This window comes from Panthera pardus, unplaced genomic scaffold (genome assembly GCF_024362965.1).
Source record: "Panthera pardus isolate Hobbes unplaced genomic scaffold, ASM2436296v1 HiC_scaffold_17, whole genome shotgun sequence".
NCBI classification, from domain to species: domain Eukaryota; kingdom Metazoa; phylum Chordata; class Mammalia; order Carnivora; family Felidae; genus Panthera; species Panthera pardus.
The window spans coordinates 65,645,541-65,669,858 of record NW_026526732.1 but is presented as its reverse complement, the minus strand read 5'-3'; the positions used below and the strand labels follow the sequence as shown (position 1 = coordinate 65,669,858).

Here is a 24,318-nt window from a genome sequence, read left to right as displayed (position 1 = left end):
ATAAATGGATAATTGTCCCATGTTCACTGATAAGACATTTTTTGCTAAGTTACTCTATAAAGTCAATTCCATTCCAATCAAAATCCAAATAGGGTTTTTTATGGATCTTAATGGACTCATCCTAAAGTTTATATGAGAGAGCAAAGAGCCAAGAGTAGCTAAGGCAATTTTAAAGAAGAATCATAAGAAAGAGGGGCTTGAAAAAATTTTCATTATGTAGAGTGCATGGGTGTTCACTATGTTATTATCTGTATTTTTCTGTGTCTGAAAATATTTCATAATTGAACTTCAAAAATGTAGAAAACAAAAGAGTATATCTCATGGTCTAAGGTTGGGAAGCCTCTTGTAAACAAGAAAGCAAAAAGCATGAAATTATAATGTACAAATTTGTTATCAGCTAGCAGTACCTTAAAATATACAGCTTTTGTTCATCAAAAGAGACCATAGAAAGTTAAAATACAATCCACAAACTGAGAGAAGCTATTTGAAACACATATAACTAACAACAGAGAAGTATTTAAGCTTTAAAAATATATAAAGATTATCTACAAATTAATTTTTTTAACAAATTAATTTTCAAAAGCAACAAGCCTATAAAAAGTGAGTCAAAATTGAGAACAGGCATTCCACAGAAACCCAAATAGCCACTAAGCATTTATAAACTGCACAACTTCATTGGCAAGGGGTTAATGTAAACTGAAAGAGCAAATTAAAAGAGGATATTACCAGGCAAAAAGTTTTAAACTCTAAAAATAACAGGTGTTATGGATAATCATGTGCCAGTCTAGTCCATGTGAAATGTATCTGTGTATAGATGAATCTCAAAACCCAAATGTGTAGTGAAAAAAGAAGTTAGAGGGGGAAAATGCTGTATGATTCATTATAAAATCTACATCACCAGGATAACTATATTTTTAGGGAATTATACATATAAAACTATATTCAAAAATGCAAGGAAATAAGTAATACAATATTTAGCATAATGTTTATTTCTGTCTGGGAGGGAGATGGAAAGGGACTTCCGAGGTCTCAGAAATACTGGTATTCTGCATCTTCAGCTCTGTAGTGAGTAGCAGGGTATTCTTTTTATTATTCTTTAAAATGTGCACATACGGGATACATTCATATATGCATATTTCACAATGAACATTCCTTTTAAAAAATCTAGTCTGACTTTAAAGGCAACCCTTACAAAATTGTTCACATCAGCAAGTTCTAGACTGTGAGTCAGGATTTCCTTGTTACCATGTCACCAAACAAAATACGGAATTCTCTTGGCTTCTGAGGCTGATGTAAGATGGAAACCTTCAGCTGTAACCTGTCTCCAAAGTACTTGTTCTTCACACCTGCCTCATTGTTTTCAATCATTTCTCTACTTCAGAACAAATGTGACTTTATACAATATATTTGCAAATTAAATGTCATCTTTGATTCTCTACTTAGGGCCTTTAAGAAAAGTTCTAGTTTTTTAAAAAAAGACAAAAAACGGTTCCTTAATTTAAAGAGCATGAAAACAACCGGTGTACGTCAGTTAATGCAACTTTGGAAGGCCACATCAAGACCAGCTGCCCTCGATCAGCGGATCAGGGACACTTTCGCAGAGAAACCTCAGAAGACCTGTTTTTAAGAGAGGGGTGGGTCATCTCTAGTTGGAGGGGGAGGTTGGGAGTTCGGCTAGAACCCGCTCCACCCCTTTTCTCCACCCGCACCGAACGCCCAGAAAAGCTCTCCCCTCATTCGTCCACGCCCCTCAGGCCCTGACGGATAAGAGGAGCCCCTGTGGGGGAGGCCTGCACCCCGCTGGCTCGCGGAGCCCGGCGTCAAAGCCCCGCCCCCCGGGGTTGCAGGAACGCTCAGCGCGCGTCTTTGGGGAGGCGGGGCTGGTTGTGCGCGCTGACTGGAGGCCGCGGGCTCTCTGCACCCGCTCTCCCTCTTCTCTCTACCCTCACGGCTCTGGCTGGATCGTCTGCTGGTGGCCGGATTCCCTGGTGAGTAGCTGGAAGATTCAGGGCCCCGCAGATGCGGCTGCGGCGGGTACGGGACCTACCCCGGGCGCCTGCGCGCTCTTCCGCCAGCCAATGTGCTCGCAGCTTCTGCGGGTGGCCTTTGACCCCGCGCCCCTCCGGCGAGCGAGAGGTGTCGCGCTGCGTGCTTCGGGACCCCCCCCCCCGGGGCAACTCACTCTTGTCACTCTTAGCCCTTCTTTGTGTCTTGGTTAGTTTTATTGCCTTTTTTTATTGCCTGCTGTTTCCCGATCCTGCCGGCCTTGTGTCCGCCACTTCTTCGGAGACCAACCTCCCGTCGCCTCTGTTTTCCCTTCTCTCCCCCAGCAAGTTGGGAATTCCGGGAGTGACGGAAGCTGTTCTAGGCCCGGTCCTTTTGTATGCAAACTTCAGCTAAGCCTTGAGCCTGCGGGGAGAGTGGGGGGATCGAGGCCTACCGGGCTCCGGGTGTTGGCGGAAGGTCGCGGCCACCAACCTCCTGGAGCCTTTGGGCCACCGCGGCGGTGGTTTTTCCATTTGCTTGTTAAAACACTTTTGGCTCTGTCTTCGTAGACTGTTATCTTTTGTTAAGTTTCAGGATGCAGCTATGCCGGACTATGTCTTGTTACATTTTCTAAAGGAGCAAATTGAAATTCAGGCGTTTACGACAGTTTTAGTTGTATTATTGTTAGACCCTCTGAGTAAGTGTTAAGGGAAAACCTCGAAGTGTTTAAAGACCAATAAGGGAGGATAATAGGATATGATGTTAAAAAAGACGAATAGGACTGGAATGGGTTTATGTTCAAGTATTTTAGACAGTTTAGGAGAAAAAAATAAAGTAAAATCTAGGTATTGGTAATACTGCCACATTGCTTACTGGTCACTTTCACGACAATACGTTATTTCCTCCTTCTTGAGCTATATGTAAACTCCTAAAACCGGTGTAGTGTTGTGAATTTTGTGTATTTTCAGGCTCTATCTGTGCATAAAACATTACCAGAGATGTTGCTGTTAGTCACGTGGTGAACAGTAAGTGTATGATCAGAAAGTAAACGGTCTTCAGATTAAATTTGAGCTGCAATTTATGAGTAGGTAGCAGATAATCTTGTTTTCTAAGACCATACTACTTATTTATTTATTTATTTATTTATTTATTTATTTATTTATTTATTTATTTTTAAAGTTTATTAGAGAGTGAGTGAGCCAGGAAGGTGCAGAGGGGGGGGTGGGGGTGGGGAGAATCCCAAGCAGGCTTTGCTATGACAACGGGACTCTGGCTGGAACCTTCAGAAACATGACCTCATGACCTGAGCTGAAACCAAGAGTGGGAGCTTAGCCCACTTAGCCACCCAGGCACCCCTAAGACCGTACTATTTAAATGAAAACTTGACCACATGTTGGCAGTTTTCATCTGTGTCACAAAAAATTTTTAAACTTAATTTGTCTAGTATGTTGTAGGATGGTGGAATAGAAGGCTAGAGCTTGAATTCTAGAGCTAAATTTGTCCTGTTTCTTGCTAGTTGCTTCACCTCGGACATGTTACTTAGCTCTTCACTAGCCCACAGACTGAAAAGTTACCAATTGGTTTGTACCTTTACTGTGTCATCTGTAAAATGGCGTTAAAAAAGTTTTACTTCCTAGGTCATTGTGAAGGTTAAAGTGGAGGGATGAAATTATGCTTAACTGAATTTCTGTTAACCAGCAGGTGTGTTTCATTAAAACTGGGGTAAGGAAGCGTTGGTATAGAAACTTGTTTTGAAAGTTCCAGGTGTGTTTTCTAGTATTATTTTTTATTTACAATAGCTTCTTAGAAAATGAAATTAGAAAACAATACTAAAAAGAAAAAAGCACTAGAAGTCTGTATAATTTAGTAATAGGGTAATTAAAAGGTGTTTCTAACTGGATTGACAGCACTTTTTGAAATAATAGTTGATATCACTTTGTTTGTTTATGTTTTGTGTTCTTCTGTAGATCTGAGAAACGAATCTGAGAAATGAATCTAACGAATGTACAAAAGTTTCAGAGTTGTTCAGAACTGTGTTTTTTTTTTTATATTCTTTTTCCACATTTTTTTTTAAATGTTTATTTTTGAGAGAGAGACAGAGCGTGAGTGGGGGATGGGCAGAGAGAGAGGGACACACAGAATCCCAAGCAGGCTCCAGGCTCTGAGCTGTCAGTACAGAGCCCCACACGGGACTCCAACTCATGAACTGTGGGATCATGACTTGAGCCGAAGTCGGACGCTTAACCGACTGAGCCACCCAGGCGCCCCAATTGTGCACTTATTCTTAAATCCAATTGGTAAAATATTACCCTCTTCCACTTCTTTTGCAAACATCATCTTGCATAAGACACAGAACTACTTTGTCAGAAAACACACCTAATGTGTTCTTTCTTTAAAAAGAGATTAAATGATTTAGTGAGGGTCCCACAAGGGGATCAACCTAGCTGATTTGGACTTTGGTTTTAGATGGCAAGATCAGTTTCCTGTTACATATCCTGACTCTTCTACCTACTTCACCACTCAACTGGTCAGTCTCTGAAAAACCAATGTCTTACTAATTAATGCTGTAGTTATTGCTCCCATTCTCTGTGACTTAGCAATATTCATTACCATTATTTCCTAAAATTTTCTTTCTTAGGAAGTATTAAGTTCTAATTTTAGAAGGTAGAGTAAGAAAATATCACTATTATCACCCAGAGGTAATCATTATTTTCTCCTTGGTATATCTTTAGTATTGAGATATTATGTTCATAATTGTTTTTTCTACTTCATTGCTTGTCAGATTTCTCATTATCTTTAAGGGAAGGATTTTTTATTATCAGTTATCTTGATAATTTGTAAATTTCAGTACAACAAATCCCTATATACTTCTGCATTTCACCAAATGGTAATATCTTAACTGTATTTGCTTTATCATTATATGCATGTACACACTTCTGTATTATGTTGTACATAATTATATACATTACATGTAACATGTGTACATAGGTGTATATATATGTATGTAATGTATGTATGTATGGATATGTGTGTGTCTAATGTCTGATGTTTCCTCATGATTAGATCCAAATTAAATTTTGACAGGAATACCATAGCAGTGATTGTTTCCTTCTTAGGGCATCCTCTCAGGAAACTTATATCTACCTAACCAGAATTAACTGATGAAGTTCATTTTGATCACTCGTTTAAGGTGGTGTCTGCTAGGTTTTGCACTGAGTTACTGTTTTTCCCTTTGTAGTTAATTAGGTGTCTTTTGGAGAGATACTTTGCCAATATATGGATATCCTGTTTCTCATCAAACTTTTATTTCCTCATTTAAAATCTGTTGATGATTTTGCCTAATAATAGTTGTTATTATGGTGGTTGCCAAATAGTGGTATTCCATTATTCTATCTAAATTTATTAGTTGCGGGGGCGCCTGGGTGGCTCAGTCAGTTAAGCGTCCAACTTCTGCTCAGGTCATGATCTCACGGTTCATGAGTTGGAGCCCCGCGTGGGGCTCTGTACTGACACCTCGGAGCTTGGAACCTACTTTGGATTCTGTGTCTCCTTCTCTCTCTCTGCCCCTTCCCAACTTGTACTCTGTCTCTCTATGTCTCTCAAAAAAATAAATGTAAAACAAATTTTTTTAATTTATTAGTTGGCATTCTAATATGAGTCTTCTCTAATCCTTTTATTTATTTTTGCATTTTAAACATCAGTATGAAAATAAAAAAAAACTAAAAATATCAGCATGGATTCATGAATTCTTATTTTAATACCTATCATTTATTACTTATTCCTTATTTTGGTGCTGAAATTGTCCTGGATTTAGGCAGTGATTGCCCCTCAGTCTGGCTTTTGTGTCGAATGGACATATCCCCAACACTTCTTGAGTACTTTACTTTCTGGTAAGATGATCAAGGCTCATTTTGTACTTTCTCAGCCACAGTCTGGGAATCCACATTTCTCCAAGGTAACTACTGCTGCTTCTAAGTAGAGAAGGAATATTTAAAAACCAAAAATCTTAGCATCAGATGTGTTCATTGCTGCTGGGGTTTCTTTGGTCCTAGACTGCCAGTGGACAGAACTAGGAAATAATGTGGTTATGTTAATGTGTATATACACACTTCCCCCATTTACTGATAAAAAACACACATCCATACTAATACTGCTAATTACTGTCTGGTAACACAAGTTTCTTTCTAGCCTTCACTTTATACATAACTCAACTTTTTTGTCAGTGAAAAACCTGGGCCCCAGGTTCCAGCATATATTGTTTGTTGGCTTACTTGTAGAATACACATTAAGTGTTAAGAATTGCTAACCTGTACCAATGCAAAAACAGCTTACTAACTGGAGTTTAACATTTTATATTTGTTAGAGTATGTGAAATATAACATGGCTCAAAAAAAAAACTATACAAAAAGAGAAGTCACTTCCATCCTCCAATCCTTCTACCCATTCTCATCCCCCTTTATTCTGCCCTGTTTCTCCTTACCCCCATACATAATCCACATCATTATCTAATGTTTATTCTGTTTCTTTGCTCACTTGAAAAATGTATATTTCCTTATTTGCATTTTCCTTTTTTCACTTAAGAATATATCCAGAAAATCAGTTTATGTCATTTCCAAGATCTCTTCCTCATTCAGCTGAACACCCCAGCATTTTACAGTTACAAATGGTGCTGTATATGGATTTATGTACTGTTCATGTGGTTTTGTATTTTTTGTGTATGTTGTATATTTTTAAGGTAATTTCCATGAAGTAGGACTGAGTCCAAAGGTAAATGTATATGTAATTTTGTTAGTGCCAAATTCACAAAAAGGCTGTACCAATTTGCATTCACTAGCAGTGTTTGGAAGTGCTTGTTTTCCCACAGTTTTACCAACAGCATATATTTGTGTGTTTGTTTTGCCAGTCTCCTAGATAAGAAACGATTTTTTTTTGTGTGTAGTTTTAATTTGCATTTTTTAAATTTTATTTTGAGAGAGCAAGATTGGGAGTGTGTAAGCGCACATGGGGCAGGGGCAGAGAGAGAAAGAGAAAGAATCCCAAGCAGGCTCTACACCATCAGCGCAGAGCCTGATGCAGGGCTTGATCTAACAACCATGAGAGTTCATGACTTGAGCGAAAATCGAGTCGGATGCTTAACCACTGAACCACCCAGGCGCCCTTAATTTGCATTTTTAAAAATTTTGAATGAGGTAGAATATCTTGGTATTTTCAGTTTGTCGGTTGTCCTTTGTTGACCGTATTTTCTGATATGCATATTTTAAAAGCTATAGTTAATGAAAAGACAAATTAACTATGACTTCTATTGAATCTGAATTTTGAGTCCCTTCTAAAGCGTTTCATTACGCTCAGGTTATAAGGAAATTCAGGTGGAATTACTTATTTCAATGGCTCTGAGCCCTACATCATGCATTATTCTTTGGGAGATTGTGGGGGAGATAGGAAGGGTTATTCAAAATCCCTCATTTGAAAGTAGCAGAGAAACTAAACATAAGTAGAAAATAGAAAGTTGAAGGATCTTGATAAAACCCATGCCTTTAATTTCAGTACCCATATGTGTAAAGGAATAAGGATTAATTACAAATAGTCCAAATATTTACAAGGACTTAAACCCAGTTTTGAAGATTTTGCTCTTAGTAGTTCAGATAATCTTCCTCTTCACATTTCATACACAAGGGCTGGCATTCAATAATAAATTAACCCGCCTTACAGAAAGACTGTGACTGTCCAGGTACTAAGCAAGAACAAAACAAAACAACAAAAGACGGGCAATAGAAACAGAATCCCTAAGGTCCAATTCGGGTTATTAGAGGTGGACTTTAATAAATGGGATTAACATGTTCAAGGAATTAGAGAAGGAAAATTTTAGCAGAAAACTGATACCTTTGAAAAGAGTCAAATGGAAATTCTAAGAGTAAAATTATAACTGAAATTAAGAAATGACAGCTGAAGAGAAATAGGAAACTAGAAGATATTTCAGAAGTACAGAGACATGGAGAGATATGGAGGGAAAGTTTAAAAAAATGTTATAAACACATAGGATATAGAATTCTAACATGTGTAATGTATTCCAAAATGAGCAAGAAGGCAATAATGGAGCAAAAGCAATATTTGAAGAGATTGTGGTCAAGAATTTTACAAGGCTAAGGAATGCTATTAACCCCAGATTGAAGAAGCACTTTGGACCAAAAGCAGGATAAGTATTAAGAAAACCATATTCCATGTGTATTATTCCATAGGGAAACTGCTGAAAACCAAAGAAAAAGAGAAAAGTATTAAAAGAAACCAGAGAAAAAAGAAAATACCTTTAAAAATCCTTAAAATCAAAGAGGAAAAAAAAATAGTGGTTGAGTTTTCAACAGAAACAAAAGCAGAAGATAATAGTTTGTGCTGAAAGAAAATAATTGCCAATATAGAAGTCTATGTATACATGTTAAGTTGAAGGTAACATACATTTTCAAACAAACTAATATGGAGTTTATGAGCAGCAGACTAATACTAAAAGCCCTGTTAAAGGGAATTGTTTTTTCACCATGAGGAAAATTAGTTTGAATGGAAGTAGGCGAATGCAAGAGGAACTAAAGAGGAAAGAAAAGGGTAAATGCAATAATGTTGACTGTATAAAATGATATCCTAGGGGTGCCTGGGTGGCTCAGTCAGTTAAGCCCTGGACTCTTGATTTCAACTCTGGTCACAATCTTGAAGTTTGTGAGATTGGGCCCCCCCAGCTGGCTCTGTGCTGACAGCATGGTGCCTATTTGGGATTCTCTCTCTCCCTCTGTCTCTACCCCTCCCCCCTCTCAAAATAAATATTAAAAAAAAAATGATATCTGGTGGGGTTTAAGATATGTGTAAAAAAAATAATCTACACCAAAATAGGAGCTCAAAGTTGGGGCAGGGATAAAGGAACTAAAGTCTTCTAAGTGTGCTTTTATTGTTTGAGAAATAGTAAAGTTCTAATTCATACCAGTTTTTGAGAAGAATGCATGCTCTTAATTGCACCGAGAATGCATAATAGAGAAAAATGAAACCATTAAAAAGATAAGGGGGGGGGGAAGGAAGAGAGAAAATGGAGCTTGTAAGAAGGCCAAAAGGAAAAACAAGGGCAAGAATTAGATTTAAATATCCATATTTATAGAACTGTAAATGTAGTGTATACTACAACTATTAGACAAAGACTCTCAGGTTAAAAACAGCAATAATAATAAGTGTCTTATTTCAAAAATAACCATTTGAGGTGACAATAAAATGATGAAAATGATACTCTGTTCCAGTGTCAACCAAATGAAATCTGTTGTAGCTATGTTAATATTAGGTTTTGTCTTACACTGTACTCTATCAGAGAAGAAAAGGAACATTTCATATAAAATAAGATTTAATATTTCAGGAAAATCTAGCAGTCTCAAATTTGTCTCTACATAATACCATCAATTAAAATTATATAATATAAACATGTAGATATAAATATAGGGGATTTTTAATACTGATGATATGAACGATATAAACAAGATAGCATATTTGGTACATAGATCTTGTAACCACTAGCTGCAGAATATGCTTTCCTGATGTATATGGGACACTTAATGAGATTGATCATAGGCTGAGCCTTAAAGCAAGTCTCCACATATTTCAAAGCACTGAAATCATGCAGGCGATGTTTTCATTGGATTCACACTATAAAGCAATAACAACAACAACAACAAAAAACTAGGAAATCTCCCAAATATAATACATCTATAAATAAGTTCTCATGGGAGAAATAATGGAAATTTGAATATATTTTGAACTCAGTGGTCATAAAAGTACAGAATGCAGAACTTCTAAGATACTGCTAAAGATGTAATTAGCAGTAGAGTTATGGTATTAACACATTTTAAGGAAAGTACAAAGAGTTGAGTGATGGCAACAGCTTTGGTATGTTTAAATTATCCTGAAATCATAAAAGCAGACCAGTAAATAGTAAAACCAAGACAAATAATCTGTAACAAAACTGAAAGACAAGTTATCCCCCATGGACTCACAGTATGAGTGGAAGGGGACAGCTCTCTAATAACTATAAGACTTGTTTTCTAACTCTGTGCAGGAAGAAACAGAGGAAAGCAGTAGTGCATCTGCTTGAACTGAAGACAGGAACATTTCTAACCATAGATATTAATTGAAAGAGTGACAGACCACTTTGAGAATAGTAGCTGCAACGGGGGAGGGAGACTTTGAAGCCTAACATCTGAAGGGGCTACAACATATTGGTTTTCAGGACAAAACCCCATATTGAAGAGTAACTTCTGGAAATAGCTTTCAAATTGAGCAGGGTAATAATAGCATACAAGCCAAGGAAATAAAAAATGCCAGATAAATGTGGGAATGGAGAAGAACCCAACTGATCTCAGAAAGACATTCAAAGCCATTGTAAGATTTCCCAAAAACAGCTTAAGTTCTATAGAGCATGAATCTGGAAAAACTATCATGATAAAGCATTCACTTCCAAAAATTGAGAGAAAATTATTTCATGTAATATTTGTCAATAGAAAAAGATCAGTCAGGTCCCATACAAAGTCCTTATAAGCAAAGAAGTGAACATACTTGTAGATACTGAAAGCATGCCAGAGAGACTTGTTCATAAAATATATGACAACCATAACCTAATATTTTAATAGAAATAATTAAAATAGCTATATGAGATTTGGATGAATAAGCAAATTATGACTATGAAAAGTGAAAAATGAGCAAATTTTATAAATGAAGACTACAAGACAAACACAATAGATAATGCCCTATGAAAGGTAAAGGGTACAGAAACTTAAAAATTGAAGAGATAATACAGTTGTAAAAGTTGAGCAAAACTCAATAAAAGTAATAGAGCTTTCTATAGAAGAAAATCCAGGGAGTGAAACAACAAATATTAAAATTGGAAACCTTTGCTGACAATAAAAACAAGTTGATATTAAAGTTAATTTCTTAATGGGAAGATAAGGGAGTTTGTGTAAAATTGTTTTTGTTTCCTCTATGAAGTACTGTTGACCCTTGAACACTGGAGGTTAGGGGTGCTGACTCCTATGCAGTTGGAAATCTTCCTGTAACTTTGGACTCTCAAAAACTTTACTAATTACCTACTGTTGACTGGAACCTTCCTGATAACACACACAGTTCATTAACATGTTATTTATATATGTCCTTTATATTATATTTGTATTCTTACAATAATGTAAGCTAGAGAAAAAAATGGTATTAAGAAAATCACAAGAGAAAATGCATTTTTAGTACTGCACTATATTTATTGAAAAATGCACATATTAATGAACCTGCATAGTTCAAACCCGCATTGTTCAAGGGTCAGCTGGATAAGACATAGATATCTGAAGATAATAAAGGAAGTTGGTGATGTAGCCGTAGGTTTGATGAAAAACAAAAATGAATAAAGTAATTCTGAGGTTAGAAAAGTGACATACTGGAGTTTAGTGACAGGATTGTTAAGCATCTTGAGTATGAATTCATAGTGAAAAGTCAACATGGTTGTGTGTTTTGTCCAGTATAATTCTGTGGTTCTGGATCAAGGTCAAGGCACACATCATTTATTTGGGGTTTTACCAGTATGTATTAAGAAAGGAGAGAAGTGAGGAATTATAATGTTGGACAATGGACTATAAACTGTCACTAGAGACAAAACATGACGAAAAGGAAATATAGCAAAAAAGCAGTGGACTCAGTGGACTGGACGTCTCAATAAGGTCAAGGAATTGCCAGAATGAGAATACTAAACTAGAGGGGCTCAAGGCACGGAAGGTTATGTTTGGAAATGGGAAAAAAAAATAAAGATTTTGGAGTAATAAATGTTTGACAATGTCAGGATCAAGAGTAGGAGTATGACACCTGAGTTAGTGAAGTGGAGTGAAAGAAAGAACAGATCTTTAGAAGTGAGGCAAAGAGTTGGGGCGGCTAAACTACGGGACTGGATCATCCATATTGGTGGAGTCACTAAAAATAGTAATAGAAGTAGGAAAGGAGTAAGTTGTTAAAATGATCAGTGAATGGGAGATTATTAGATTCAGAAAATGGTGGAGTTTGATGCCTTGAACATTATTTTTTTATAAGGGCTCCATTCTTCTAATCTGAACTCTTATTATGCCAATACTTTGTTTACAAGCCTTTAGTGGTCCCTTGTTTACCAGAAAAGTTTTCTTTCTTTGGTGTAGTATGGTTCCAACATAGCACTATAGCTTTATTTTTCCTCCTTATCTTTTACTGGCTGCAGCCTACAGAGGCCTTTGTGTTTCACAATGTGTCTTTCATGTCAGGTATATCTTTGGGCACATCCTTTCTCTGACACTAGGGACATTCTTTTTTTTTTTTTTTTTTTTTTTTTTTTTTCCCTTCTCTTTTCCACCAGCCTATGCATATTGTACTCCTTCTTCTAAGATTTTACATTTTTTTTATAAAGAGTTTTTTTTCAACTCCTTAATTTATATGGTATGCTTTATACATGCCTTTCACTTCTCTTTTAGCACTTTTCTTCTTTGAGTTATAGTTTATTTGCATACGTGTCTTCTGCCTTCCTTGGGGACTCCAAGCATCTTGAACATAAGAACTGTGTCTTACTAATCAGTCTATTTCATGTGGCACATAGCATACTATTTTTTACACAATTTAGTTGCTCAATTAAACTGAGTCTAGAATTTGTTTTGATATTCCAACCAAATGAAACATATTTTTGTTCCTTGAACAACAGTAAGGATTCACCTGTTTCTCATCTAAAAGTCAACTATTTCTACTTTCATAATGCTTGTTTTAGTTTATGTCTAGTGTTAATTGGTTACATGATCTACGTTAATGAGTCCAGCTTGTTGGTGTGGTCATAGTGTATCCATGTAATAATATTAAAATATTATAACTTGGGGGGGGGTGTCCCTAAATTAGTCTTAGGAACAATAGAGAAAGTGTTAACTTTTTACTTCCAAAAGTTTAAGAAGGAGAATATTTGACACGAAAGCATTTTCATGAAACCAGTGGATTATTATAGTTGTAAAACAAAATCTCCAGACCTATCTACCTATGCCTTTCCATTTTCATGACTTTTTTATGAGAGGAAGAACTGATGCAAATTAGAACATAGGGATGGAAAAGAGGTAGGATACCACGTAAAGTGTCAGAGAAGGTTTAATAAAGTTTCTCAATATTTTTGTGTAACTTCTGTACATCTAATTATATATGTAATTATACATATTTATAGTATATCTAAGTATATGGAAGGCATACACATATATTTGTGTAAGATTAATATGCATATTCTCTATTTGTGTATATGTACATATGGATATTACCATATCTACTTAAGTAAAATTTTGAAATGGGCAAAACAAAATGAATATTGGTTAGATACATGTATGTTTTAGAAAACCTACAAAGAAAGGTGAGGGGATGGTAAATACAAAAGGCAAGTGGTTGTTGTTAAGGAGAAGGGGCAGGGCTGGTGATTGGCAAGGGGCACAAAAGGTAGAGATGAATTTTTAAGCTGGCAGCTTCCGTTTTGAATGTTTATATGTTTCAACCTAGATGTATGTCTTTTATATTAATCTTTAGGTGTGTTATATTTCACAATTAAACTTTACTTTGAGAAGACTGATTTTAGCCCTAAAAGAAATATGCTTGCTCATCTTAGTAATTCTTGCATATATGCATAATGGGAGTAACAGTTTATAGAAAGTATTTGTGTATGTGTGAGACAGAATTACTTGCTGATTATGTTTTACTTGTCTGTCTTTTCTATCAGGATTAGTTGTTATGAACTTAATTCTTTGGAATAACAACAGCATGATTTATCATAGAAAGTCGTATTTTAAAAATCAGTGTCAACTTTTCCCCAAGCCAGAAATTTGTACATAAAGATATTTTATTCATATATGTGTGTATATACCTATGTACATATACACACATACCTATACATATATGTATATACATACTTAAACATAAAAACATAAAATGTCATTGTGATATTTCCAAATAAATACTGCTATTTAATCTAGCCATATATAGATTATTTTGTAGATCTCAGTTTTTGATTATACAACTAATATGATGAACTTTTAAAATCTTTCAATGTAATGAACTTTACAGATTTTTGTTTTCATTTTGAATACATTGGGTAATATTGTCAATACTACTTACTAATACCACTTTTCAATAAATTACAGCTAAACACTTACCATTTTGGAGTTTAAAGTATGTCATCATGGCAAAATTTCGAAGAAGGACTTGCATCATTTTGTCACTTTTTATTCTGTTTATTTTCTCCCTGATGATGGGTTTAAAAATGCTGAGACCAAATAAAGCTACTTTCGGAGATCCTTTTGGACTTGAACTTCTTCCAGAACTTCATCAACAAACTCACTTAGGGAAAAACCTTGATTCCCAAAACAATGACAAAATCAACAGTGAAACAAATATCAAGAATTTAAAAAGTGTTGAAATCACTCTGAAACCTTCCAAAGCCTCTGAACCTTACCTGGAAGAGCTGCGACCTCTGAATTATTATTTGCATGTCTTTTATTACAGTTGGTATGGAAATCCGCAATTTGATGGTAAATATATACATTGGAACCATCCAGTCCTGAAGCATTGGGACCCTCGAATAACCAAGAATTATCCACAAGGGAAACATAATCCCCCGGATGACATTGGCTCCAGCTTTTACCCTGAGTTGGGAATTTACAGCTCTCGGGATCCTTCTGTCATTGAAACTCACATGAAACAAATGTACTCAGCTTCAATTGGTAATTACTTTATGTGTGTGTGTTTAGGCATGTGATTGTGTGTATGTATAAATAATTTTTTGTAGAATATTTAAGTTACTGATTAGTCTTCACATTGTTGTTAATTATAATTTTAAACATGGATTCTAAATTAAGCTGTGTATACATACATATGTTCTTAAACATCTGATAAACCACCTTTTAACACTACTCTATACTGTGTTTAATTTCTAACTTTTGGAACATTTCTGGATATAGTTTTGATTCCTAACTTAACATTCTTAATTTTATTAAATTATGGTTAACATAAGATGGCAATGAATTCTCCCACTTTATGTATATAGCTCAGTGATATTTCTCTAAGGTATACACCTGTTTAAATATTACCCCAACATGAAGTAAAATATTCTATAGCCCAGAAACTTTTGTCATGCTTCCCTTATGCACACCCACATTCCTCCCCAGGAAACTAAATCTAATTTCTATCACTGTAGAATAATTGTGAATGTTCTACGTATGACTCCATGAAATAGAATCAGCCAGTGCGCACATGTGCGTGTGTGTGTGTGTGTGAGTGTGTGAACTTTTGCCTAGCACATCATTTTGAAATTTACTCATGCTGTTAACTGTATCAGTAGTTGAGTCATTATTGCTGAGTAGTATTCCATTGTATGATTGTGGCAGTTTGTTTCTGCATTCAGCTTGATGGACATTTGTACTGTTTCAAATTTTAGACGTGTAGTATACAATTTGGTCTGTTTTTCTGTTTTTTAAAACTAGCCTAACAATCTCTTTTTAACTTTCTGTGTTTATTTCTATTTCATGTAATAGTGATATGGTTAATTATGTTTTCTTTGCTGTTTTTTATGTCTATTCCATCTGTTTTGTTCCTTTTTCCTCTTTTTCTGCCTTCTTTGGTATAAAATATGTTTATTCCATTTTATTTTCTCTTCTGACTTACTAGATGTCCCTTCATTTTATTTATTGTATGATTGCTTTAAAATTTACAATATACACTTTAACTTAACTGATAAGAAGTCCGTAGTTATTTGTATTGTTTTTTCCCTGCAGCTTTTTCTTCCCTCTAACTTCTGGCACTCCAGTTGCACACATTTACATAGAGTCAGATTATCTCACAAGTAATTCATAAGAAAAAATTAAAATGGGATGCCTGAGAATTCTTCAATTTGTTAATCTACCCTTAAAAAAAGACAAAAACAAAAAACAAAACTTCTCTGTTATGTTTCCTGTGTCTTCCCAGTCTCCATAGCACTGGGACCACAAGAACAGATTGAGTGTTTTCACATTTTTATAGCTGTACAAAAGGCACAAACTTATTGAGCTGAAACGTGTATGGAGATGTGCAAGGCTTTTTCATGAGCAAAACAGTGTAGAATTCTGTGAATCTGCATCAACTGTGTGCAAGATGACTTTCTTCTGTAATTGATTTTTTTTCCAACTGGTTTTAAAAAAATGTAGCTTTCTGGCTAGCTCCAGTTTCTGTGTTCTAGGATATAAAATATGACATAAAATAGGATTGGTAAATTCAGACAGCATTGACTGCTATCTCTATTTACAATTTACTTTTGTGGAGAGGATCTTGCAAATGACTTTTTAACTATTTTGTGCAAAGAATTTATATCACATTTGAGGCTTTTTTGTTATTACAACGTTGATTTGTTTATGACTCTACTAGTAGTTCTTGACAAAAAATTGATATCCGTGGAAGTTTCAAGGTTTTTTTCATGCAAACTGAACAGTATGCAATGAGTGTTTTTTCCCCCCAGATACTTCTCATATAAAGAAATAATATATAAATGACATACTTTGTATGTTATAATTTAATTGTGATTAGGAAGAAAACTTTCAGTTTATATTTAGTTTTATGCCTATCTTAAGTTTATGAAGACCTTTTTTCCCCGTATATTATTTTACTACTACGTAATATGTGTGAACATGAATTGTTTCAAAACAAAAGTCAATACAATTAATCTTAATTATAAATGTTCACAGTTTCACTATTGATGCCAATGCTTTTTTTCTTTGGTAGATTTTCTGGGAAAAAATCATTTGATAGTAATAAAAGTGGCATCATAATCCATCTGTAAATAAATTATTTTCTTATCAGTTAAATTATTTTCTTATCTTGAATTATAGTCTTTGTTATTGAAATATTATTGACATTTAACATGCCGTAAGTTAAAGATACATAGCACATTGATTTGATATACATGTTTTCATACGATTACCATTGAGGCATTAGCAAACCTTTCTATCACATCTCCTAATTATCATTTCTTCTAGTGGTGGAAAAAATTAAGATCTAGTCTGTTAGCAAGTTTAATGTCTTTAATACAGTTTTGCTGTCTGTAATCACTGTATGCGTATGGGATCCCCATGTCTTATTCATGTAATAGTTGCAAGCATGTACCCTGAACAACATCTCTTCCATTCGTCCACTCCTGAGCCCCTGGCAAGTACCATTTTACTGTTTCTTCATTTGTTTTGTTTTGTTTACCTTTCACATATAGGAGGTATCTGGCAGTATTTGTCTTATCTTAACATAATGTCCTCAAGATCCATCCATGTTGCTGCAAATGGCAGGATTTCCCTTTTTCTTGTGGCTGAAGAGTATTGTTTTATTTATATACACACACATATATGTATATATGTATAATTCTGTTTTATGTATATGAATGTGATATGAATGTAAATAAAATGTGATCTATCACACTTTATATATTTGTATGTGTGTGTCACCATGTCTTTGTCCGTTCACTTGTTGATGGACACAGTTTGGCTGTTGTGTTAATGCTGCAGTATACAGTGTATATCTTTGATAATTTTAAATTCCTTTTGATTTATACACAGAATTGTGATTACTGGATCATACGGTAGTTCTATTCTTAACTTTTTTTGGGGAAACTATGCAGTTCTCCATCGTGGCTGAACCAATTTCATTCCCACCAACAGTGCCGACACTTGTTATCTCTTGTTTTCTTGATAATAGCTATTGTTACAAGTGTGAAATGATATCTCATTGTGGTTTTGACTTGTATTAGTGATGTTGAGCACCTTTTCATGTATCTATTGGCATGTCTTCTTTGGAAAAGTACCTCTTCAGTTCCTTTGCCCATTTTCTAATTGGATTCTTTGTGGGTTTTTTGTTTGTTTGTTTGTTTGTTACTGAGTTCTAGGAATTCTATGTGTATTTTGGATATTAACCCATTATCCATTTGCCTTTTATTTACCAATAATTAGTTTGCGTTTTCATTTTCTTAATTTCTTCATTTTCTTAATTTCTTAATTCTTGCTTCTGCAGTGTAGAAGCTTTTAAGTTTGATGTAGTCCCACTTTTGTTTTGTTTTGTTTTGTTTTGTTTTACATTTGTGCTTTGGATATCCTATCCAAATGTTTAAGTCTGATCCATTTCTAGGTGATTTTTGTGGGTGGTGTAAGTAGGGGTCCAATTTTCTTTGCACGTGTTTATTGAGTTTTCCCAGCATCATTTATTGAAAAGCTATCCTTTCCCTATTGACTGTTCTTAGATCCCTTTTTATTAGTTGACAGTATATGTGGGAGTTTAATTCTGGGTACTGTATTTTGTTCTGTTGACCTAAGTACCTGTTTTTAGGCCAGGGTTGTATTATTTAATTAGTATAGCTTCGTAGTATACTTTGAAATCAGTAAGTATGATGGTTCCACTTTTGATTTTCTTTATCATCATTGCTTTGGCTATAAAGGGATCTTTTGTGGTTCCATACAAATTTGAGGATTGATTTTTCTATTGTGAGAAATGCTGGGGCACCTGGGTGGCTCAGTCAGTTAAGGGTCTGACTTCAGCTCAGGTCATAAACTCATGTTTCATGAGTTCCGTCCCTGTTTTGGGCTCTGTACTGACAGCCCAGAGCATGGAGCCTGCTTTGGATTCTGTGTCTCCCTCTGTCCCTCCTCTACTCACACTCTGTCTCTTAAAAAATAAAAAAGGATTAAAAAAAATTTTTAATTAAAAAATAAAAAACAAATTTAAAAAATGCCATAGGAATTTTGATAGTGATTATGTTGAATCTATAAATGGCTTTGGTAGCATGGACCTTTTAACAATATTAACTCTTCAAATCCTTGACATGGGATATCCTTCCAATTTTTTTATGTCATTTAGAAAAGCCTTGTAGTTTTCATAGCTCTTTTACTTGATTAAATTTCTTCCTAGGTATTTTGTTATTTGTGTTGCTAGTGTGAATGGGATAGTTTTTTTTTTTTAAATTTTTTTCAGATGCATTATGGTTAGTGTATGGAAAACAACTAATATCTGTGTTGTGATTTTATATCCTTTAATTTTATTGTATTCATTGATTAGACCCAACCATTTTTTTATTTCAGTATATAATGTCACATCATCTGCAAATAGCAACAATTTTAATTCTTCCTTTCCTATTTGGATGCTTTTTCTTTGTCCTGCCTGACTGTCCTAGGTAAGACTCACAGTATGTTGAATAAGAGTGGTGACAATGGGCACCTTTGTATTGTTCTTGATCTTACAGAAACAGCTTTCCATTTTTTCCATTGAGTATGCTGTTACCTGTGTGTTTGTTGTATATTACTTTTATTATATTGAGGTATGTTCTTTATGTACTCAATCTATTGAGGAATTTTATCATGAAAGAATGTTGTATTTTGTCAAATGTGTTTTTTTGTTACATCTTTTGAGATGATCATATGATTTTTATTTTTCATTCTATTAATCTGGCGTATCACATTTATTGATTCATATATTGTTGGACCATCCTTGAATCCTAGGGGTAAATCCCACATGGTCATGATATAATCCTTTCAATGAATTCTTGAATTTGGTTTGCTAATATTTTGTTTAGAATTGTTGCATCTGTGTCCATCAGGGACATTGGTCTGTAGTTTTTTATTCTTGTAGGATCCTTATCTGACTTTGTCATCAGAGTATTGTTTACCTCATTAAATAACTTTTTAAGTGTTTCCTTCTCTCCAACTTTATGGAAGAGTTTGAGAATAATTGGCTTTAATTCTTCTTTAAATGTTTGCAAAAATTTACCAGGGAAACCATCTGGTCTGGATATTTCTGTGTTGGGAGGTTTTTGATTACTGATTCATTCTTCTTACATGTTATCATTCTGTTCAGACTCTATTTCTTCCTGGTTCAGTTTTGGAAGGTTATGGGATTGTAGGAATTTACTCATTTCTTCTGGGTTCTATAATTTGCTGGCATGTACATGTTTATAGTAGTCTCTTATGAGTCTATGTATTTCTGTAGTCAATTGCACTTTCTACTCATCCATTTCTGATTTTATTCGAGTCTTTTCTGTCATAAGTACTCGCTAAAGGGTTGTTAGTTTTGTTTATTTTTCAAAGAAAATAGCTCTTTGTTTTGTTGATTTTTTTTTTTTTTTCTATTTTTCTGGTCTTTTCCACTTTGAACTTTATTATTTCCTTCCTTCTACTAACTGCAGTCTTGGTTTGTTCTGTTTATTCTACTTCTTTGAGGTATAAGGTTATGATGTTTATTTGCAATCTTTCTTAGTTCTTAATGTATGCATATGTTGCCATAAATTTCTGTCTCAACTGTTTTTGCAGCATCTCAGTGGTTTTGGTATGTTTTGTTTCTGTTTTCATTTGTTTCAAGATATTCTTTGATTCCCTTTTTGATTTATTCTTTCGCTTATTGGTTGTTCAGGAGTTTGTTTAGATTCTACATATTTCCAAATTTTCTAACTGTTTTGATACAAGTATGGCTATCCCTACTTCTGTTTGGTTTCCACTTGTATAGAATATCTTTTTATCCTTTTACTTGGAGTCTTCTGTGCATCCTTAAAGCTGAAGTGGATCTCTTAATTGGCACCGCATAACTGGATCTTATTTTTTATCCATCTAGCTACTTGCATGCCTTTTGATTGGTGAACTCCATTCATTTACATTTAGAGCAATTATTAATATGTAAGGACTTACTAGTGACATCTTGTTAATTGCTTTCTGGTTTTATTTTTCTGTTTCTGCCTGCCTTTATAAATTATTTTCCATGGTGGTATGTTAGTTTCCACCTTTTTTTTCTCTTTTGTGAATCTGCTCTAGGTTTTTCTCTTGTGGTTACTCTTGGGCTTACATAAAACATCTTACAAACACATACATTTTAGGCTGAGAGTAACTTATCACTGATTGCCTGTAAATTTCTCTATCCTTTCTCTCCTACTTTTTATATTGGTATTACAGTTTATCTACTTTTTGTTGTGTATTTGTTAATTTATAGTAGCTATAGTTTTCCACCTTTCTGTTAGCCTTGGTACTGTAGTTGAGTATTAATACATCATTCTAATACAGAGTTAGAGTTTTCTACATCTGACTGTATAATTTTCAGCTTTACCAGCATTTTGTGTGCTTTCATATGTTTTTATGAGGCTGATTAGCCTGTTTTCATTTCAGCTTGAAGAACTCCTTTCAGTATTTCTTGCAAGACAGATCTAGTGATGGTGAGCTCCTTCCGATTTTGTTTGAGAAAACCTTTACTTGTCCATCATATCTAAGGGATAACTGTTGGAGATGTTCTTGGCTGGCCATTTTTATCTTTAAGCTCTTTGAATATGTCATTCCATTCTCCACTGCCATGTAGAGTTTCTGCAGACAAATCCACTAATAGCCTAATGGTGTTTCCATTTTAGGTTACATTTTTTCTCCGTGTCTTTCCTTGTGGCCCTTGATTTCTTTTAGCAATATTTTGTGTTTCTCATTGTACAAATCTGTCACCTCCTTAGTTAATTCCTAAATATTTTATTCTTTTTGATGCTATTGGAATTATTTTTGCAATATCCTTTTCAGATTTTTCATTGTTAGTATAGAAATGCAACCAATTTTTGTATGTTGACTTTATGTCCTGCTACTTTGCTGAAATTACTTATTCTTTTTTCTTTTTAGTACAACCTTGAAAGTTTTCTATATATAAGATCACTTCATTTGCAAACAGATAATTTTACTTCTTTCCAACTTGGATGTCTTTTCCTTTCCTTTCTTAATTGCTCTGTCTAGATCTTTCAGTGGTATAAGGGCCATCCTGTCTTGATTTTCTAGGAAAATCTTTAAATCTCACTGTTGGCACTGTGGGTTGTGTGTGTGGGGGGGGGTGTGTGTGTAGTTTTTGTTGTGTTGTGGTAATTTCCTTCTAAGTTTTTGAGTATTTTTATCATGAAGAGTCGAATTTTGTCAGATGCTTTTTCTATATCAACTGAGATCATTTTTCCCCCTTCATCTGTTAATGTGCATACGATTTCCACATATTATATCATCGTCGCATTCCAGGAGTAAACTCCACTTAATCATTGTGTGTAATCCTTTTACTATGCTACTGTATTTGTTTGGTAATAACAGATCTTCCTCATCTTAGGACGGGTTTATTTCCTGATAAACCCATAGTAAGTTGAAAATATCATGAGCCGAAAATGCATTTAATACACCTCACCTACCAAACATTGTAGCTTATTCTAGCCTACCTTAAATGTGCTCAGGACACTTAAATTAGCCAACAGTTGGGCAAAATCATCTTATAGGAAGCCTATTTTATACTAAAGTGTTAGAAGTCTATGTAACTAACTGAATACTGTATTGCAAGTGTACATTGTATATTACATATACATTGTAAATGTATTGGTTTTTTACCTTTATGATTGCCTGGCTGACTAGGAGCTGCAGCTCACTACTGCTGCCCATCATCAAAAGAAAGTATGTTACCACGTATTGCTAGCCTGGGAAAATATCAAAATTCAAAGTATGGTTTCTACTGAATGCCTATCACTTTCACACCATCTTAAAGATGAAATATCTTAACTTGAACCATCCTATGTCTGGTACCATCTGTATTTTGTTGAGCATTTTTACATCAGTGTTCATTTGCAATAGTGCTCTAGTTTTTTTGTGTCTTTGTCTGGTTTGGTATTAAGGTAATGCTGACCTTACAATGAGTTAGAAAGTATTCCCTCTTCCTTAATTTTTTGGAATAGTTTGAGAAGAATTGGTTTAATTCTTTATGTATTTGATAGAATTCACTTACAAAGCCATTGGGTCTAGGGCTTTTCTTTTTTGGGAGGTTCTTGATTACTTATTCATTTTCCTTACTAGTTATAAGTCTATTCTGTTTATTTCTTCATAATTTAGTCTTGGTAGCATTTGGGCGTCTAGATTTTTTTTTTAATTTTTTTTAATATTTATTTTTGAGAGAGAGACACACAGTGTGCGTGGGAGAGAGGGATAAGGAGAGGGATACACAGAATCTGAAGCAGGGTCCTGGATCTGAGCTGTCAGCACAGACCCTGAGGCGGGGCTTGAACTCACAGGCTGCAAGATCATGATCTAATCTGAAGTCAGTCACTTTACTCACTGAGCCACTCCAGGTGCCCCTGGGCTTCTAGAATTTGTACACTTCAACCTGGATATCCAGTATTTTGCCATGTATTTGTTCATAGTACTCTCTGATAATCATTATTTTTGTAGAAATTATTAGTAATGTCCCCACTTTCATTTCTGATTTTAGTAATTTGTATCTTCTTTTTTCTTAGTCCATCTTGCTAAAGGTTTATTAGTTTTGTTCATTTCTTCAAAGGGCCAACCTTTATTTTCATTGATTTTTCTCTGTTGTTTTTTAATTGCCTATTTTATTTATCTCTGCTCTAATCTTTATTATTTCCTTCTTTCTGCAAGCCTTAGGATTAGTTTTTTTCTTCTTGTTCTAGTTCCTTAAGTTATAAAGTTAGGTTGATGAGATCATTCTTTTCTTTTTTTTAATGTAAAGCATTTATAGCTGTCAGTTTACTCCCTTAGCACTATTTTATCCATATGCCATAAATTTTGGTATGTCATGTTTTTGTTTTAGTCATTTCTAAATGTTTAGAAACATTTCCCTCATGATTTCTTCTTTTATCTATTGGTTGTTTAATCATTTAGTCTCTAATAGGGTGACTTACGTTGATTTATTTTCAGATACCGACTGTTATTTTTCATTACTGGAATAAACTCCATTTGTTGATGGCTTATTATTTTGTTCATATATTACTAAATTCTATTTGCTAATCTTTTAAGAAAGATTTTGTATCCATGTTCAGCTGGTATACTGATCTGTAGTTTTTCTTTTCTTGAGATGTCTTTGTCTTTTTGTTATTAAAGTAGTGCTGGCCTCATAAAATGATTTAAGAAAACCTCCCTCTTTTTTTTTTTTTTTTTTTTTCTGGAAGAGATTGAGTAGAGTTGGCATTATTTCCTATTATGTATTTGATAGAATTTATCAGTAAAACTATCTTGCCTTGGTGGTTTCATTATTTAATTATAAATTCAGTTTCATTATTAGGACTATTCAGGTCATCAGTTTTTTTTAGCAGAAAAAAAGCATACATATTTATTTAATATTTTCGATGCTTATATGAAAGTCCTCAGAAGAGAAATGAAGATCTGAAGAAGATGGTAGGCTTAAAAGTTTATGGACCTTTTTACACAGAGAACAATAAATTGTGGGGATGTGACCAGACAAAGGGGTTTGGGCTCAGGGCAGTAGACTGTGGGACAGTGAACAGGAAGTGTAGGA

The 24,318-nt window shown here is 34.6% G+C and overlaps 1 protein-coding gene across 2 annotated transcripts in view; it reads left to right on the top strand.

Moving 5' to 3' along the window:
- Positions 1-1,757: 1,757 nt before the first annotated feature.
- The window catches only part of MANEA (mannosidase endo-alpha), a 64,395-nt gene continuing 41,834 nt past the window's right edge, over positions 1,758-24,318 (top strand). Inside the window, exons 1-2 of one of the 2 annotated variants that reach the window (XM_019442880.2) lie at positions 1,758-1,988; positions 14,169-14,747. In XM_019442880.2, the coding sequence (XP_019298425.1) occupies positions 14,207-14,747 (541 nt within the window). In that variant the 5' untranslated portion in view covers positions 1,758-1,988; positions 14,169-14,206. Of the gene's footprint in view, positions 1,989-2,121; positions 2,215-14,168; positions 14,748-24,318 lie in introns of those variants that run through there. The other variant, XM_019442879.2, reaches the window with a different exon arrangement.